Genomic DNA, 20,245 nt, shown 5'->3' on the forward strand with positions numbered 1-20,245 from the left:
TCTGTGTTGGGTGTATGCGCAGATCCTGCACAGAGCCTGCAGGCTACGCTGGACAAGCAGTCCAGGCTGCGCAAAGACCTTGATGCGACCTCCAAGGAGCTGGATAACCTCCGCACCAGGTTCGACTCCTCCCAGACGGAGCTCAACAACCTCCAAGACCGCAGGAACCAACTGTTTGCCAAGCACCTCAAGGTTAGTGGCTGCAACCATGTGTCACTTTACACATTGTTCGTTTATATTCTGTGGCCAATTGTACTGAGCAGGATTATTTTAATATATTTGCTATTTTTGTAGCTGATTGCCTGAGTGAATATTTGTGACTAGTACGCTGAAGTGTTTTATGGGATCCTGCAATACTGGAATCAGCTTCGTGAGATAGGAATTTTGGGCGTGAAGCTGCTTGAAAAGGGAATGGGAAAGGAAATGTTTGGTGCATGAGCCAGGGAGGGAGATGTAGCCAAGTTGTCCCGTGCTGTGTGATCATAAAGATTTTAGAAAATCCTACTTAGATTGGGAAATGTTGTTGTTTGCGCAAAGTTATATAAATGGGGCTTACATTTTTAACCAATAAAATAGATTAACATTCTATAATAATTTATAGTTGTTTTGCATTTTAAGTGAACATATGTATATACTTGCAGTATGTCTCTGCCAGGTGCCAAATTTAACATTGCTAAAGGACCTAGTAACTTATATGCATAAGTCGGTCGCATTAAACTATCAAATTGTCACAAATAGTATGTTTTACTTTCACATCAAATCTTAGGATTTTTTTTATCAAACTTCAAAAAAATTAACATTTTATTAGACACCATTTTTAATATAGTGCATTAAATTTTACTTGTGAAATTACTTTTCTTGATTGGCTGCTGCCAACTTGACTGGGTGTAGACCTGACTATTGTTTGCATTGAATTACATGCATTTAAGGACTGTGAATTCTTTTTATCAAAGGTTGGTTTTCAAAATTTCAGTTTTTTTATTCAAATTAATATTTTATGCATACATGATTATCTAACTATTTGAGTACTAAGAAGAGGGAGACCCCTTGTAAGAGGTGAACACAAGAAGGGGGTTAAGAACTTGCAAAAAGGAAGAGCTGCAGTTGTCAATGATGGCTCAGGAGAGCTCCTTCACTGCGGGTGAAAATATGTTGGACAAACTGCATGGACTCATAAGCAAACACTATCAAACAGGGCAACTCCTTGAGGACTTCAGGAGAACTTCATGCTTGTGTTTCAAAGGGCCATACCTCCCACCTCTTCTTGGAATAGTATATATTTTAGGAAAATATTTGCTCCAGGTTGGATGTAAAATTTTTTTTATTATAACCACCCCTTTTAATGTTAAATGTCAGTATTATAGCCTTTGGTCACTTAGGACGTCACTTATTTGGGAAATATTTAAATATTGTTTTAAACCCATTTTGATGTAAGTTTTCTTGGTAAAAACAAACCAAAAGGTTCTTGGTAAAAATTTAAAAGGTTGTGTGTGTTGGTGTGTGGCATCCAGGCTTTTGGAAAAATTTTCGCAGGGCATTACTTTTTTTTTCTGTTGGGAGGGAATAATATTTTTCCTGGTATTTTCAGGAATAGAAAAAATTCTCACATTCAAAAAAAATTTGAGCTTCTATTTACTATTCTCATTTCCTCTGTATATAACACACATTTTAATTTTATATTTGTATTAATTATGGTGAGTACTTAAATAAAATCAAAATATCTCAAATTAAGTTTGATTGAAAAACAAAAATAATAAAATACAACAATCGTCAGGAACAGCTGCAATTGGCCCATACGTTACTAAGGGGTGGGGTTACGCTACAGCCGACAAGAGATATCAGCACGATGGTTTTTTTTCTGACACGTAAACAGTGAAGGTAATTTGAGGTCCACAAATTTAGGATATTTTTACACAGGCAAGTATTAATACTCACAAAAACATGGTAATATTTTATATAGGGTGGTAGATCACGTTCCATATTATTGTTTATTCTGTGGTGGTTGCCCATTATTGGATAGAGTTTAATTTCAATTTTACGTATGTAATTTTTAAAGTTGCATTTTTTCAGTTTTATTTTAGACACAGTGTATTTTTTTTAAATATTTATTAAAAAAAGGTGAGGTAAATATTTTTTTAAGCTGGTAAATTTTGTTGGAAAAATGATTGAGGTTGGTAACGAGTCATGAACTGCAGAAAGAACCAGAAAGTAGGTAAACTTAATTTTTAGTTTATAAGTTTTAACTAGTAGTTTTATTTACTTTTTAAAGATTTATGTATAATTTTTTTTAATTCTATTTAAATATTTTGTGTTGGCATGCAATCATTATTTACGGTTTTAATGGTGTGTGGCGAAGAACTGGATGGTGCTAGAAGTTTCATGTGCCTATGCCGTGGAGAGAGGGAACAGAGGTAGTGTGTGTTTCGTCAGTGCCCACTCGGGGATAGGTGACGGAAGGTCACGTGCGTTATCCGACTGAAAAATACCATAGAATACTTTGTAGGAATAATGCGACACCGCATAATGGGAGATAGTTATCGTCAGTCAGCTGGTTGACGTGCCCGCCATCTCACGTCGCGTACCTTTCCGCGAACTTTCCAAGCATCCTCTACTGGCTAAGAAACCAATATTATTGTCCCGATATTTACATTTATATTTTCAAAAATTAAAGTGCTTATTCATGTAGCATTGTTTGGTTCACATCAATCCTGTCAGGCCCATAATTTTTTTTTTAATATCACCATTCTTTTAACAACCTTTTCCACGTGAATCATCTGTTTGTTTTTGTTCCGGTATCTAATGTCAAATATATTCCCGCTAGTAGAACCAACAGCATCAGATTTATGTAAATGTTTTATAGAGTCCTTATTTCGTACGATTGTGCAAACAGTTGACTTGCTTAAAACTAAAGTGCAACCAACTTATGTGTGGACTTCATGACTTTCTGCATGCCATAATACTTTCAGTTTTGTCTCAAATACTTGAACACGATGCATTACACTCTCACTTGGATACCATGATTCCACTATGATTCTAACTGCAGGTGCTTAGGCACGTACAGTTACCGGCAGGTAGTGGGCAGACGTTCCTGTGTGTTTGTGTGAGCTCCCTTACACTGGCTAAACTGAAGCTCATTACGGCCTGGTCTGTGGCTGGGCGACAACGGTACAGCACTGCGGCATATGCGCGGATGTAAAAACATTTGGTCCTTTACACTCCATAGCCACAACTCAACTTGCCATAACTGATGTTTGTACAACAGCCGATAGCATAGTCAGACCTGCGCGTGCATCTCTTCCCCCCTTGTATGGCTAACTGTATGCCACGGCACATCTATTGTTTACAGAAGTTGAAACAGACTTTGTGGTGTCATGCCTGAGATAGTTGGTTTCTTATTCTTCTTCTTCTTCTTCTTCTTCTTCTTCTTCTTCTTCTTCTTCTTCTTTCTGTGGTGATTTCATGTTAACTGAAATTTACAGACGTGCTAGTCAAGACTGGGACAATAAAATTAACATCGCGCTAAATGAATTCGCGCAATCTGAAGATGTGCTAAGTGAGGGATTAGTGTACTTTCTTAAATGAAGAGGAGAATGTGAGATAGAGCCAGAGTGATGACACTGTCACAGCTGTTTATGTGCTTGTTATAGATAAAGTTTAATGTCAAGTTGTTAGGATCAGGATCAATGCAAAATTACATTGATTTGGATTTGTGTTTTATACTTTTTTTTATGTTTTTCAGTAAGACAGAATAATGTTGCTAAATCCAAAATTAGTTCCCAAGAATTGTTAATACAAGCCAATCATTTTTATTATATGTTTTGTGACTGCATATTGTTCAAATAAATTTTCATCCTAAATTATAAGGGCAAATTAAAAGAATTTGTAACTATTTGAACATAATATTTGCAACTTCTACATTCTTGGGTATGATTGTGTTAGTCGTAAATTGTGGTTGTTTCAGATACAAGGCGACCTGCAAATGCGCAGACAGCTGGAGGAGAAAAGGGAAGAATGTGAAAAAGACATTGCTGTTCTGTCTATCAGCATCGATGATTTAAGTGAGAGGCTGGAACCAGCTAACATACAACTGCAAACTGCCATCGAAGACAAGGTGAAGCTACAGGCGGAGAACCGCAGAAAGCTGGACACTAAAAGGAGTGAGGTGAGCTAGTATTTTGATTTGTTGCGTGATTCAACCAGGGTAGGAGATGGCTTGTCTTCTGGTTCTGAGAACCAATCAAAAAATGTTAAACATCTTTTGGGATAGGGAATTTCTTTAATTTCTGAGATTTATAAAATATTAGGTTTTTTTTTTGTGTGTGCTAATATCAAAATATAAATGTGTGAGCCTTAATTTTTTACATTCCAGCTCAGCAAAACTTTGAAAAAAATTATGTCGAACTAAGAAGGAGCCATCAAAACTTTTAGACATTAATATTATCACCTACATTTAAAAATAATAAACAAATTAAAAATAATATCTTCTTACATTTAAAAAATTCATTGAAATTTTTTTCAGCTTTAGATTCAACTTAGAATTTTCTCTCAAGTCATCAATAGATCAAAAAAAAAATTTAATTTACTGAAAACCATATTGTATATTTATATTGAAATGAAAACTGTTAACTTATTTTCTGTTAATCTCTCTTGTCCGCTATTTTATTGACGCAATTGTCAAATATTTGCATTAGTTACACCGGAGCTGTAATTGTGAATCAAACTTAAATTGAATAGTGTACAGCCCTTAAAGTGCAGACTAGTACAGAAATATACACTACTGCAGTATAAAAATTTGTAACTATTCTTAACTTAAAAGTACCGTAATGTGTGTACTGTTATAAAGATTATGTCAAACCTGTTATTATTTCACAGACACAAACAATCTCAATTGTGCCATTTCTTGTCCCCCAAATGTAATTGTTGCAAATACATTTCTGTTAACATCTAATCAAAATAGTGTTTTCTGAAGACAAGTACTGAATGATTAGTTTTATCAAGACATTTCTATTTCAGTGCACTGTTCGTCTGTTGGCAGATATACTCAAAGAGCAAAAACATTTTAGGCACAACTTTATAATGTAATGAAATATTTTTTAATGTACAGTAAAACTCTTAAGAAAATCCCATTTAAGAAAATTATCTGAATAATAAGTTTACAAAACTTAACATTGTACCTATAAATACATAATATATTTTTACCCTTTTAATAAAATTACTTTCTTAATAATAAGTCTAAATTTTGAAGTTCCTTCTTAATTTTCTTAGCAGAGGTTTGCCGTACTTAATTTGTTTTTATTTTTCAAAGGAAAATTTGAAATGAGGGTTTTTGGAAATACATTTTATTGTTGCATTTCATCAAGAGCATCATCTGATAATTAATATACAATTCTAATTTCTAAGAAAATGTAACTGAATATTTTTGTCATCAATTTTTTTATATCATTTAATATTAAAAATTTTGGCTCTGACAGACCATAGACCATAATTATTGGAATCCCTTGTTATTTATAGTGACCGACTACTAAAAATAGTTCCTACTATAAAATAATAATTGGTGTTTAGGATTTTTTTTTTCTTTGAGAATATTTACAACTGTAATAATACTGTCAAAATACACTATTTTAAGGTCTTAGAAAAATCAACAAATAGTAAAATTTAAAAAAAATTATAATTTCTTATACTTATTGATGGTAGGTATAAATAATAAGTATATAAATCCTAACATGTTGGGTCATATCAATCTGGTGATAGTGGAAGCCATTTGCTTTGTACTACAATCTAAGCAAGAAACATACTATAGCACTAAATGACAACTCAAATATATGTTCCATTTTATATTTGGTGGCAACATTCAGATCTAGTGATATTACATATATCAATTACTTACCTTTCACTTGCTTAGTTGTAATATTTGAATTGAGTTGGGTTATTTTAAAATTAAATGCGGTAATTTTTATGGTAAAAAATCTCTTTATTTAATTTATCATGGAAGGAAATCTGGTGTCATCTTGTATTTTGTATAAATTAGTTATGTTGGTAATAAATTATGCTATGTACATTATTAGCATATTTACTAATGCAACTTCATGCAACTCTGATTGTCTGGTTTTACCCCGTAGCTTAGTCTTAACAAAGTGTTATTTTATTATTTTTTTTATTTTGTTATAGTATTCTAAAAAGAAAATGGTTGTGTCGAGTAAGACCGGCCATAGTCACGTTACACGGTGGCTTCTGTTTCAACTGGATGATGAGTGGGGGAAGAAGTGCGACGCCGGTGCTGTGTCCGGGGCAGGTGGGCGGGGCCCAGAAGCAGCTGGACGAGGCGGAGAAGCTCCAGAGGGACATCGAGGCGTACGAGCAGCGGGGCGTGCCCGGGAAGCTGCGGCACTCCAGGGAGGAGGTCCGGCGGCTGGAGGCCAGCAGGGCCGCGCTGGAGACGCGCAGGCAGGGCGTGGCGGACCGCATCGACCACGTCAGGCTGTACCTGGCCTCCCAGAAGGTGCGCCTCGCTCCGCTTGTCGAGCTGCTTCCCTGCTCTTGTGGGTGCGCAGAAGCATGTCCTGTGTAGGTTGCGATCAATCAGTTGTGTTTACAGCTTCACCAAAGTCAGAAAATTAGTCCTGAAAAAAATTAGTTTTCTTGGGTAGTGACTTATTTATTTTTTTATTTATGTATTTATTTATTTATTTATTTATTTATGTATTTATTTATTTTAGATGTAGTTGGGATCCCAAATAAAAGTCGTGAAAGAGACCATTCCCGAACTTAAGGAAAATAATATTTCTCCTCAGGATAGTAACTCGGGAAAACTAATTCTGTTTAGTAGGAAAATCCTCCAGCTGGCAAACTAATTTTTATATTATAAAAACATTATATGCTTACGTTATTGTCTCCATCTACATCACAGCAACTTTACATGTGTATTGACCAGACAAAGCACAAAGATATCACCAAAAAAAAACAACACACAAGCCGTATCTGTGAAACGTAATATTCAATACTCATTCATAAATGATGTTAAAAATAAAAGCTCAGTGTGATTAAACATATTTTTTAATTTATTTATTTTTACTTGTAACGTTGTAACTAATCTTTATCATATTGTTAGGTTATGTTTGAAAATGAACTTCATGAGAGCAGCTATTAACAGTGTTGCCAAACGCAAGACATTCAGAATGATACAAACTCCGTTTTTAACAAAGAAACCGAAAGATGCCATCTTACTTTCAAATATTTCTGTTCGATTTTCAGAAACATTGGAGTGGTTTTAGGTTGTTTTTTTTGGTCAACATGTATGATCAAAAGTAAATTGTAGATTATGTGAATGTGATTCAAAAGTGGTCATGATAATTTTTTATGATTAATTTTATGAAATAAAAATGTGTGGCATTATAGGCAGTAGTGGCAAAGGTGATCCAGGTGTTAATTCAGCATCTATTTGGAAATTTTTCAAGAAATTACTTAATAACAGATTGCATTGCACTATTACCCTTCTGTCCTGAATACTGGATATGGTTCAACAAGGAGGCATGTAATAAAACATCCTAAAGCAAAAAAAAAATTGGTCAATCTTCAAGAAAAAACAAGCAACTGAGGTTGTCAGTGAACATGTTTTCTCTAGTGCTAGCAGTATTATCAATAACAAAATAACAAGTGATCATGTTGAAAAAAAGAAAATTGAATAAGAGAAGGTAGTTTATTTAAGGTATATTTATCAATTATTATTGCCAATATCTTAAAATAGGTTTGATTTCATCAGATTATATTTTTTAATGTTAAAAGAATAATATCAATCCTTCATACCTTAACTATAGCAAAATATTGAAAATTAAAAAAAAATACCCTACCAAACTCTGCATGCAAGTTGTTCCTTCTTAGTTTCTTCCCTCTTGTTCTAATTAATTCCAAAGTTTTTTTGTTTTTATATATACAGCAAAACCCCTTATTTGCACTTTTCATGGGGACAAAGTAAAAAAGTGTAAAAAGCGGGAAAGTGTAAATAAAGGGAAAAGTATAAAAAGGAGTACAGTTTACCTTATTTAGAATTTTTTTCCTTTTGTTTAATAGCACATACTACAATGCAGGTACAAACACACTAACAACAAATTTTACTTTAGTATTTAATCCATTATTAATTTACCACATTTGACAAAAATAAAAAAAAGAATGAAAGCCAAAATGTTTTTCTGATTACTTCCTAAAAATAAATTTGAAATTTTCTTCTGCTTGCTTTTTTGGCTGTTCAAGATTATTTGCCTCTCCAAATTATAAATACAGTTGCAACCGGCAGGGTTTATAACAAATACGGGCTACATACACATTGCTCACAGTAAAAATTTTTTTAAGAAAAGGCCGCAAATTGTTGAATATTTACCGTCAATAGCGCGCCAAACGCGGAGAAAGGTCATTGTACTCGGTCAGCTGCTGTAACGACGCGGCGGCGCATGCGCACTCTATGCTCCGCCCAGGCTCATGACGCCATCAGCCGCCAACCAATAGATGCGAGCTTAGCGGAAAAAAATATAAGCTCCACCTCCCGTGTACCAATTTTATCCAGTTCTAATACCAGTTTATTGGTATACGCACCAGTTTTCTCGCTGCCGTGACATGTTCAAGTTTACGTTTATCATGATGTCTTGATACCAATAATTAATTATTTACGATCCCCAGAAATAAATGGTTAGTTTAAAAAATATGGCGTCAACTGTACAACACTTCCCAAATTATAAAAGACGTATAAAACAGTTACCAAGACACCGCTCATTTTATCTTGTGAAGTTTATGTCTCGTACCAGTATTTCGGCTAAGTTGTGACATAAATACAGTATCAGAACTTACAAGCAGCCATGTTTGTACATTCATGAGTTTACGTTTTTCCCTCGTGCATTTTAGATTGTCTCCTGCTATAATTACTCGTACTTTTACACGCCTAGGCTTAAATTATTACATGTTTAGAAATAAAAGCAACTTTTCATGTTATAAAATATGTATATTTTGCTATTTAAAATGTTCATTGCCTACTAGCTCCACGGTATTTTCTGGTTGTTTATGGTTGTTACGTGACGTAAATAGCGGGATTGATTCGATTTTTGAGACGTAATTCGCGGGAAAGTATTGTATTGGACTATATGGGAACCAAACGGGACCTGAAGAATATAGTGCAAATAACGGGAAAACGTAAATAACGGTAACGTAAATAAGGGGTTTCGCTGTATATATATATATACAGTAAAACCCCTTATTTGCACTTTTCAAGTAACCCCAAGGAAAAAGTGTAAATTGCGGGAAAGTGTAAATTGTGGGAAAGCACTTTTATTGGCAGTTACTGCTAAATTTTAGCTTAAAAAAATGTATCAGCATTTACCTATTTTTAATTATTGTGTTTAAAGTACTAACAGGAATATTCAGTTCCTTGGCCAAAACCACTCGGGTACCCACATGCTTGTCAAACTTCTCAATAATTTTAATTTTATCTTCAATAGATAAAGTATTTCGTGGAACTTTATACCTATCCATCTTCAATCAAAATCTTGCCATAATAAAAATATTGTGAACGATAAAAAAACACGTGCTAACCAAAACGGACGTTGACTAATGTAAACAATGAAAGCCATCATAGATATGTACTGTACATAATGCAGCACTACTAAATATACGTACTGTGTATGAGCGCTTTCCGGTAGTATCGATAGCTCAGCGCTTCGGACTATGCTCTGCTACGAGAGTGCTCTATGACACCATAAATAAAACCGTTTGTGGTTCTGCTACGAAAGTTCTCTATGGCAGCAAAGATTAAAACGTTAGTAGAGGAGAGGCACCATAGAACTTGTCGATACATCAAAACGAAAGGTTATAGACAATAGGCGAACTACTTCAAACTTTTCACATCTATGACTAACGTGACGAGTACAGTAAAACCTCCATTAACGAATATTCTATTTAACGAAAAACCCCATACAACGAAATAAAATTTTGGTCCCGCCGAACCGCCGTAAGATCAATGCTGTTTTAACCTCTAAATACCGAATTTTATTTGTTCCGAAATAGTGAAATTCCCTTTACAACGAACTGCCGCTATTGAAAAAACACGCAAAAATAACATCTCCTACAAGACATCTACTAATTTTTTTGCATTCACTGCTTAAAAATACGTGCGTATAACCTTAAAATAATAAGCAACATCGCGGAAAGCAATAAATAAACAAAGCATCATGGATAACACACGTCGTGTATACATGCCACACTTTGTTCAAAATGGCGGGTACATTTAGCGCTAGTGGCGGAAACCACTCATACCATCGCTCTGGCAAGACGAACAACTAGTGTATTTTGCGTTTCTATGGTTAAAGATGCACACACGCAAATATTTTTAACTATGGTGTAGTACAATTTCCGTTTTTTCAGTTTTCACTGTTGTTTATTTATTTCCACACGTAGTTACGGAAAACAACACGTTACTACTGTAAAATGAATTCTAATCCTAAAAAGCGGCGACAGATTAACGTTAAAATAAAAATAGAAATTTTAAATGCAGTTGATGAAAGTGGAAAAAAAAGTGATATAGCTAAACATTTCGACATCCCGGCGTCTACACTTTCGACCATATTATCCAACCGGGAACAGATCGAAAACAACGCTTCTCTGGTAGGGACAAATCGAAAACGTGTGAAAGTATGTAAAAATGATGATTTGGACAAGATACTTTTTGACTTGTTAATGGAGGCTAGGGCATCAAACATCAACAAAGGCATGCCAGGAAGCACTGGGGATGGGAATTGATAATGTCCAAGCATCAAATGGTTGGCCATTAAACAAGTGTATTCTATGTACTTTTTCATGTTTAATTCCTCATATCGTATTAAACGATCAGAAAGACAGTTCTAGCCATTTATGTGAAGCTTTATGGTGACTAGAAACATATCGTGCGAAACCTCCATTTAACAAACCCCTTTACAACAAACACTACAAATTTTGGTCCCTTGAGATTTGTTAAATAGAGGTTTCACTGTATTTACATTTTTACCGTGTTTTGAAACGTACATTCCGGGTTTTTTGGTTACGTAGCGGTGTAATTTCAGGGAAAATGCAACACGAAAGTTAATGTACAATAAAACGGACATACATAAAATGACGTTATTTGCGGGAAAACGTAAATAACGAGAACGTAAATACGAGGTTTTACTGTATATATATAGACACACACACACACATTCTTACCCGTTTTACATGCCTTAGGCATTTGCAAAATTATAAAATTGTGATTGGTATTTTTGTATGGTTAGATTTGGTAATCAATATCTATTGTATGCTGGGTTAGATTCATATGTATAATAGTGTACGTAAAACAATATTTATCTCATTTTTTACCCTTTAGGGGTAGAATTTCGCAAAATTGTAAAATAATTTCCATATGTTTATTTTTTTTCTTAGGCTTCATTATCTTAGAAAATATAAATAATTATTTAAAAAATCTTTTTACTGTTTTTTCAGCCCTTAGGGTTTAATTTCGCAAAATGGCAAAATTTTGTTGCTAGTTTGTGTATATTTATCATTGGTGCCAAATATATTTTATTATGCTTTATTAGATTCAGAGATAGTGTGCAAGGAGTGTGCATGTGCACATGAGTGCAAGGAGTGAGTCACATGTGCTTTTTTAAATGTTATAATAAAAGATGTTCCAGTTTCAATAGTATTTTTAACATTTTAATTTAGACTATTTACAACAAATCATACATCAAATGGAAGGTACACTAACCTAGATTTTCTTACAAATTTTCAAAAAAATAAAAAATAATATATATATATAAAACCATAAGAACAAGTACATGTAGAATTTACAAACATGTTGCACATAACCTATTCACGGATTTCTGAGCAAACAAATTTACAGTTCGCCGGTACTGAAGGATGAATATTTAAGGATAGTTCGTAGTTAAGTCCAGTGGTAATAGATGAATTCACAGTACAGCCAGAAGACTTTGTCCTCGGAACACGATCACTTGAACATTGCTGTGGGCTAACACCTGCGAACTGTGGTTAAAACTATTCCGAAAAATGAAGTCAGGTTGATGATAACAGGTAGCACCCGGACCACAGCCGCTAAATTCTCTATAAAGTCACATAATTACGTATATGATTTTGTGAGTCACTGCCCGACACGTGACCTACGTACCTCGTTCAGACAAAGACGAGGCTACGTAGCCGCATATGCCCAAAGGATGTTGCAGGTGCGTGACCTGTCAGCCAATCACAGCACGGCTCTTACAAAACCACAGCAAAAATGTGATTTCTGACCCCTCGTAGCGAGGTGTTTCTGGCAAAATTTACAAGAAGAAAACTAGTGACATCATTTTCAACCAATCACAAAAATACCTTGATAAATTACTAGCAAATACGGGCACATTGCAACAGCCATCCGACACTTCAACGTTTTTTCTCATGGCTACGAACTCTTTGTCTCTCTCTAATTATTACGGATCTGGCCAAACTGTTACATCAGCTTACCTTCCAGACAAAGAATTGTGGTGAGGAGAACAAAAAATATAAAATAAAATTACGTTAAACCTGCCATTTCAAATAAAGTAAAGCAAGCAATCCTAAAAAAATACATGAAAACATATAAAAATGTAATTTCACAACCAGGGGGTTAAAAACAAGGCCTAGAGGCCTATTCATAATTGGTAAAACTGTCAGAATAGCTGGAAAAGTGTGAAATAGTGTAAGTTATGATTATAAAGCATATAGCAAATACAGGAATACTTCTTAAAAGAAATTTAAAGCTGAAAGCTGTTATTGAAATGGTAGCAGCAAACCTAACCAATTTACTGAACATGATGAAACAACATAATAAATTGTTACTTAACTTAAACCTTTTAATAATTGGGGAAAGAGCCATTATTTCAACATAGGTGGCACTGCAAGTGAGAAAACAACTAAGCAGTACTCAAGATTATCTAAAACTGTTTGACAACTCTTTAATTGTAACCTTGAACCAATACTCTACAATGCTTACAGTTGATACAATTAAAATTATTATGTCTGTTATCTTCGGCAGGCAGAAGTTGAGTGGACCGGTGATGCACCCAATGATGGCAGCCCAGCGCAGCGTTCCCATGTCTAATGGGCTTAATGGCCTTATAAGTGACCATTGGTGTATACTGTATTCAAAATGTGCCGTAGGCACAGTATAAGCTTGAAGCCTTAATAAAAAGAGTAACACAAAAAAATAAAATATGTCAGCTTTGATATAGCCTGGCTTTTCCTTGGGTGTGCTGGAGTCCTCTCACGAGTTACTTGTATATGTTTATATCCAAACGTCTGTCTTGATGATTTAACAGTGTTTGCTAAAAACATAAGATTATTGAGGTGTAAAAATACAAAATTTGCAACAATATAAGTTGATTTAATTTAGGGCTGCAATTTACTAACTGCTCCTCGGAAAAATGTGGGCTGGGGAGGGGAGAATACACTTTCTTTTAAAATATAGGAAACCAAGATTGTAGCAATTGTTGATACGACACGGAATGACCATTTATTAGTATTTCAAGTTATTTAAGAAAAAAAATATTTAGTAAAATTCTTTTTTTTTTTTTTTGTGGTATTGTTATTGTGTTAAGTTTTAATCACTGCATATAACTTAAATAATACAATTATTTTTAAGTTAATCTTAGGTCATTTTACAAAACTCTTTGTTCATAACAATAAATATCTCTGTATGTTTTGGGGTAAGTCCTATTTTTCCAAGGATGAGGATTATCGTTTTTCATGTAGTTGATGTGTACTGACAAAAATATTTCAGTTTGTGTATTTATCTAGAGCAGTTACATTCTATGTGTCATGCTATATGTAAGAATTAGATAATTGCTGAAGGCAGGAAAGTGACAGGCATGCTTGTTAATGGGCTGAATTGATTTAATTTTCTCTTAGTACATTTTTCTTTGTTTTTCTTTGTTTGTTGACCATATTCCTGTTACGGAATATTTTGTGGTGTTTACATCCATGTTGACAACAGCAATTTTTTGCTTAATTTTGTGTTTTTTTTTGTCTTGTTTGGGTATTTTTATTTATTTATTTCTTTATTTTTTATTTTTTCTTCAACAGAAAAAGTTCTTAGCAATAGCGTATGTTCAAAAACTTACATCAAGTCATGCACTCCCATTGCCCAAATCTTTCAAAGATAATATGGCATAAGGAAGTTGTTCCTGTGTGTAACGGAAGCCACGGAAGAGCAGCTGCGTGCCCGCGGGCGAAGGTGGCAGCCGAGTGTTGCAGGACCGGGAGCAAGAGCTGCAGGACAACCTGAAGCTGCAGGACAAGCTGGAGGAGGAGCGGGAGACGGAGGAGCTGAGGAGGCAGGTGGCGGCCGTGTGTTGCAGGACCAGGAGCGAGAGCTGCAGGACAACCTGAAGCTGCAGGACAAGCTGGAGGATGAGCGGGAGACGGAGGAGCTGAGGAGGCAGGTGGCGGCCGTGTGTTGCAGGACCGGGAGCGAGAGCTGCAGGACAACCTGAAGCTGCGGGACAAGCTGGAGGATGAGCGGGAGACGGAGGAGCTGAGGAGGCAGGTGGCGGCCGTGTGTTGCAGGACCAGGAGCGAGAGCTGCAGGACAACCTGAAGCTGCAGGACAAGCTGGAGGAGGAGCGGGAGACGGAGGAGCTGAGGAGGCAGGTGGCGGCCGTGTGATGCAGGACCGGGAGCGAGAGCTGCAGGACAACCTGAAGCTGCAGGACAAGCTGGAGGATGAGCGGGAGACGGAGGAGCTGAGGAGGCAGGTGGCGGCCGTGTGTTGCAGGACCGGGAGCGAGAGCTGCAGGACAACCTGAAGCTGCGGGACAAGCTGGAGGATGAGCGGGAGACGGAGGAGCTGAGGATGCAGGTGGCGGCCGTGTGTTGCAGGACCGGGAGCGAGAGCTGCAGGACAACCTGAAGCTGCAGGACAAGCTGGAGGAGGAGCTGGAGACGGAGGAGCTGAGGAGGCAGGTGGCGGCCGTGTGTTGCAGGACCGGGAGCGAGAGCTGCAGGACAACCTGAAGCTGCAGGACAAGCTGGAGGAGGAGCTGGAGACGGAGGAGCTGAGGAGGCAGGTGGCGGCCGTGTGTTGCAGGACCGGGAGCGAGAGCTGCAGGACAACCTGAAGCTGCAGGACAAGCTGGAGGATGAGCGGGAGACGGAGGAGCTGAGGAGGCAGGTGGCGGCCGTGTGTTGCAGGACCGGGAGCGAGAGCTGCAGGACAACCTGAAGCTGCAGGACAAGCTGGAGGATGAGCGGGAGACGGAGGAGCTGAGGAGGCAGGTGGCGGCCGTGTGTTGCAGGACCGGGAGCGAGAGCTGCAGGACAACCTGAAGCTGCAGGACAAGCTGGAGGATGAGCGGGAGACGGAGGAGCTGAGGAGGCAGGTGGCGGCCGTGTGTTGCAGGACCGGGAGCGAGAGCTGCAGGACAACCTGAAGCTGCGGGACAAGCTGAAGGATGAGCGGGAGACGGAGGAGCTGAGGAGGCAGGTGGCGGCCGTGTGTTGCAGGACCGGGAGCGAGAGCTGCAGGACAACCTGAAGCTGCAGGACAAGCTGGAGGAGGAGCTGGAGACGGAGGAGCTGAGGAGGCAGGTGGCGGCCGTGTGTTGCAGGACCGGGAGCGAGAGCTGCAGGACAACCTGAAGCTGCAGGACAAGCTGGAGGATGAGCGGGAGACGGAGGAGCTGAGGAGGGAGGTGGCGGCCGTGTGTTGCAGGACCGGGAGCGAGAGCTGCAGGACAACCTGAAGCTGCAGGACAAGCTGGAGGATGAGCGGGAGACGGAGGAGCTGAGGAGGCAGGTGGCGGCCGTGTGTTGCAGGACCGGGAGCGAGAGCTGCAGGACAACCTGAAGCTGCAGGACAAGCTGGAGGATGAGCGGGAGACGGAGGAGCTGAGGAGGCAGGTGGCGGCCGTGTGTTGCAGGACCGGGAGCGAGAGCTGCAGGACAACCTGAAGCTGCGGGACAAGCTGAAGGATGAGCGGGAGACGGAGGAGCTGAGGAGGCAGGTGGCGGCCGTGTGTTGCAGGACCGGGAGCGAGAGCTGCAGGACAACCTGAAGCTGCAGGACAAGCTGGAGGAGGAGCTGGAGACGGAGGAGCTGAGGAGGCAGGTGGCGGCCGTGTGTTGCAGGACCGGGAGCGAGAGCTGCAGGACAACCTGAAGCTGCGGGACAAGCTAGAGGAGGAGCGGGAGACGGAGGAGCTGAGGAGGCAGGTGGCGGCCGTGTGTTGCAGGACCGGGAGCGAGAGCTGCAGGACAACCTGAAGCTGCAGGACAAGCTGGAGGAGGAGCGGGAGACGGAGGAGCTGAGGAGGCAGGTGGCGGCCGTGTGTTGTAGGACCGGGAGCGAGAGCTGCAGGACAACCTGAAGCTGCGGGACAAGCTGGAGGAGGAGCGGGAGCCGGAGGAGCTGAGGAGGCAGGTGGCGGCCGTGTGTTGTAGGACCGGGAGCGAGAGCTGCAGGACAACCTGAAGCTGCAGGACAAGCTGGAGGAGGAGCGGGAGACGGAGGAGCTGAGGAGGCAGGTGGCGGCCGTGTGTTGCAGGACCGGGAGCGAGAGCTGCTGGACAACCTAAAGCTGCAGGACAAGCTGGAGGATGAGCGGGAGACGGAGGAGCTGAGGAGGCAGGTGGCGGCCGTGTGTTGCAGGACCGGGAGCGAGAGCTGCAGGACAACCTGAAGCTGCAGGACAAGCTGGAGGAGGAGCGGGAGACGGAGGAGCTGAGGAGGCAGGTGGCGGCCGTGTGTTGCAGGACCGGGAGCGAGAGCTGCAGGACAACCTGAAGCTGCAGGACAAGCTGGAGGATGAGCGGGAGACGGAGGAGCTGAGGAGGCAGGTGGCGGCCGTGTGTTGCAGGACCGGGAGCGAGAGCTGCAGGACAACCTGAAGCTGCAGGACAAGCTGGAGGATGAGCGGGAGACGGAGGAGCTGAGGAGGCAGGTGGCGGCCGTGTGTTGCAGGACCGGGAGCGAGAGCTGCAGGACAACCTGAAGCTGCAGGACAAGCTGGAGGAGGAGCGGGTGACGGAGGAGCAGAGGAGGTGGTGGCGTCCGTGTGTTGCAGGACCGGGAGCGAGAGCTGCAGGACAACCTGAAGCTGCAGGACAAGCTGGAGGAGGAGCGGGAGACGGAGGAGTTGAGGAGGCAGGTGGCGGCCGTGTGTTTCAGGATTGGGAGCGAGAGCTGCAGGACAACCTGAAGCTGCAGGACAAGCTGGAGGATGAGCGGGAGACGGAGGAGCTGAGGAGGCAGGTGGCGGCCGTGTGTTGCTGGACCGGGAGCGAGAGCTGCAGGACAACCTGAAGCTGCAGGACAAGCTGGAGGATGAGCGGGAGACGGAGGAGCTGAGGAGGCAGGTGGCGGCCGTGTGTTGCAGGACCGGGAGCGAGAGCTGCAGGACAACCTGAAGCTGCGGGACAAGCTGGAGGATGAGCGGGAGACGGAGGAGCTGAGGAGGCAGGTGGCGGCCGTGTGTTGCAGGACCGGGAGCAGGAGCTGCAGGACAACCTGAAGCTACGGGACAAGCTGGAGGATGAGCGGGAGACGGAGGAGCTGAGGAGGCAGGTGGCGGCCGTGTGTTGCAGGACCGGGAGCGAGAGCTGCAGGACAACCTGAAGCTGCGGGACAAGCTGGAGGAGGAGCGGGAGACGGAGGTGCTGAGGAGGCAGGTGGCGGCCGTGTGTTGCAGGACCGGGAGCGAGAGCTGCAGGACATCCTGAAGCTGCGGGACAAGCTGGAGGAGGAGCGTGAGACGGAGGTGCTGAGGAGGCAGGTGGCGGCCGTGTGTTGCAGGACCGGGAGCGAGAGCTGCAGGACAACCTGAAGCTGCGGGACAAGCTGGAGGAGGAGCGGGAGACGGAGGAGCTGAGGAGGCAGGTGGCGGCCGTGTGTTGCAGGATCGGGAGCGAGAGCTGCAGGACAACCTGAAGCTGCGGGACAAGCTGGAGGAGGAGCGGGAGACGGAGGAGCTGAGGAGGCAGGTGGCGGCCGTGTGTTGTAGGACCGTGAGCGAGTGCTGCAGGACAACCTGAAGCTGCGGGACAAGCTGGAGGAGGAGCGGGAGAGACGGAGGAGCTGAGGAGGCAGGTGGCGGCCGTGTGTTGCAGGACCAGGGGGGAGAGCTGCAGGACAACCTGAAGCTGCGGGACAAGCTGGAGGAGGAGTGGGAGACGGAGGAGCTGAGGAGGCAGGTGGCAGCCGTGTGTTGTACGACCGGGAGCGAGTGCTGCAGGACAACCTGAAGCTGCGGGACAAGCTGGAGGAGGAGCGGGAGACGGAGGAGCTGAGGAGGCAGGTGGCGGCCGTGTGTTGCAGGACCAGGAGCGAGAGCTGCGGGACAAGAGGGAGGAGGAGCGGGAGACGGAGGAGCTGAGGAGGCAGGTGGCGGCCGTGTGTTGCAGGATCGGGAGCGAGAGCTGCAGGACAACCTGAAGCTCCGGGACAAGCTGGAGGAGGAGCGGGAGACGGAGGAGCTGGCGAGGCAGGTGGCGGCCGTGTGTTGCAGGATCGGGAGCGAGAGCTGCAGGACAACCTGAAGCTGCGGGACAAGCTAGAGGAGGAGCGGGAGACGGAGGAGCTGAGGAGGCAGGTGGCGGGCGTGTGTTGCAGGATCGGGAGCGAGAGCTGCGGGACAAGCTGGAGGAGGAGCGGGAGACGGAGGAGCTGAGGAGGCAGGTGGCGGCCGTGTGTTGCAGGATCGGGAGCGAGAGCTGCAGGACAACCTGAAGCTGCGGGACAAGCTGGAGGAGGAGTGGGAGACGGAGGAGCAGAGGAGGCAGGTGGCGGCCGTGTGTTTCAGGACCAGGAGCGAGAGCTGCAGGACAACCTGAAGCTGCGGGACAAGCTGGAGGAGGAGCGGGAGACGGAGGAGCTGAGGAGGCAGGTGGCGGCCGTGTGTTGCAGGACCGGGAGCGTGAGCATCAGGACAACCTGAAGCTGCAGGACAATCTGGAGGATGAGCGGGAGACGGAGGAGCTAAGGAGGCAGGTGGCGGGCGTGTGTTGCAGGATCGGGAGCGAGAGCTGCGGGACAAGCTGGAGGAGGAGCGGGAGACGGAGGAGCTGAGGAGGCAGGTGGCGGCCGTGTGTTGCAGGACCGGGAGCGTGAGCATCAGGACAACCTGAAGCTGCAGGACAATCTGGAGGATGAGCGGGAGACGGAGGAGCTGAGGAGGCAGGTGGCGGGCGTGTGTTGCAGGATCGGGAGCGAGAGCTGCGGGACAAGCTGGAGGAGGAGCGGGAGACGGAGGAGCTGAGGAGGCAGGTGGCGGCCGTGTGTTGCAGGATCGGGAGCGAGAGCTGCAGGACAACCTGAAGCTGCGGGACAAGCTGGAGGAGGAGCGGGAGACGGAGGAGCTGAGGAGGCAGGTGGCGGCCGTGTGTTGCAGGACCGGGAGCGTGAGCATCAGGACAACCTGAAGCTGCAGGACAATCTGGAGGATGAGCGGGAGACGGAGGAGCTGAGGAGGCAGGTGGCGGCCTTGTGTTGCAGGACCAGGAGCGAGAGCTGCAGGACAACCTGAAGCTGCGGGACAAGCTGGAGGAGGAGCGGGAGACGGAGGAGCTGAGGAGGCAGGTGGCGGCCGTGTGTTAAAGGACCAGGGGGGAGAGCTGCGGGACAAGCTGGAGGAGGAGCGGGAGACGGAGGAGCTGAGGAGGCAGGTGGCGGCCGTGTGTTGCAGGATCGGGAGCGAGAGCTGCAGGACAACCTGAAGCTGCGGGACAAGCTGGAGGAGGAGCGGGAGACGGAGGAGCTGAGGAGGCAGGTGGCGGCCGTGTGTTGCAGGACCGGGAGCGTGAGCATCAGGACAACCTGAAGCTGCAGGACAATCTGGATGATGAGCGGGTGACGGAGGAGCTGAGGAGGCAGGTGGCGGCCTTGTGTTGCAGGACCAGGAGCGAGAGCTGCAGGACAACCTGAAGCTGCAGGACAAGCTGGAGGAGGAGCGGGAGAGACGGCAGATTTGAGGAGGCAGGTGGCGGCCGTGTGTTGCAGGACCAGGGGGGAGAGCTGCAGGACAACCTGAAGCTGCGGGACAAGCTGGAGGAGGAGCGGGAGACGGAGGAGCTGAGGAGGCAGGTGGCGGCCGTGTGTTGCAGGATCGGGAGCGATAGCTGCAGGACAACCTGAAGCTGCGGGACAAGCTGGAGGAGGTGCGGGAGACGGAGGAGCTGAGGAGGCAGGTGGCAGCCGTGTGTTGTAGGACCGGGAGCGAGTGCTGCAGGACAACCT

At 43.6% G+C, this 20,245-nt stretch overlaps 1 protein-coding gene across 2 annotated transcripts in view; it reads left to right on the plus strand.

The window, feature by feature from the left end:
• Positions 1-20,245, plus strand: part of LOC134531663 (DNA repair protein RAD50-like) — a 253,543-nt gene that overhangs the window by 162,358 nt on the left and 70,940 nt on the right. For both annotated transcript variants that reach the window (XM_063367443.1, XM_063367442.1), the window contains exons 19-21: positions 23-192; positions 3,962-4,162; positions 6,293-6,499. In XM_063367443.1, coding sequence (XP_063223513.1) covers positions 23-192; positions 3,962-4,162; positions 6,293-6,499 — 578 coding nt within the window. The remainder of the gene's footprint in view (positions 1-22; positions 193-3,961; positions 4,163-6,292; positions 6,500-20,245) is intronic.

The sequence above is a fragment of the Bacillus rossius genome, chromosome 5 (assembly GCF_032445375.1).
Source record: "Bacillus rossius redtenbacheri isolate Brsri chromosome 5, Brsri_v3, whole genome shotgun sequence".
Classification (NCBI taxonomy): domain Eukaryota; kingdom Metazoa; phylum Arthropoda; class Insecta; order Phasmatodea; family Bacillidae; genus Bacillus; species Bacillus rossius.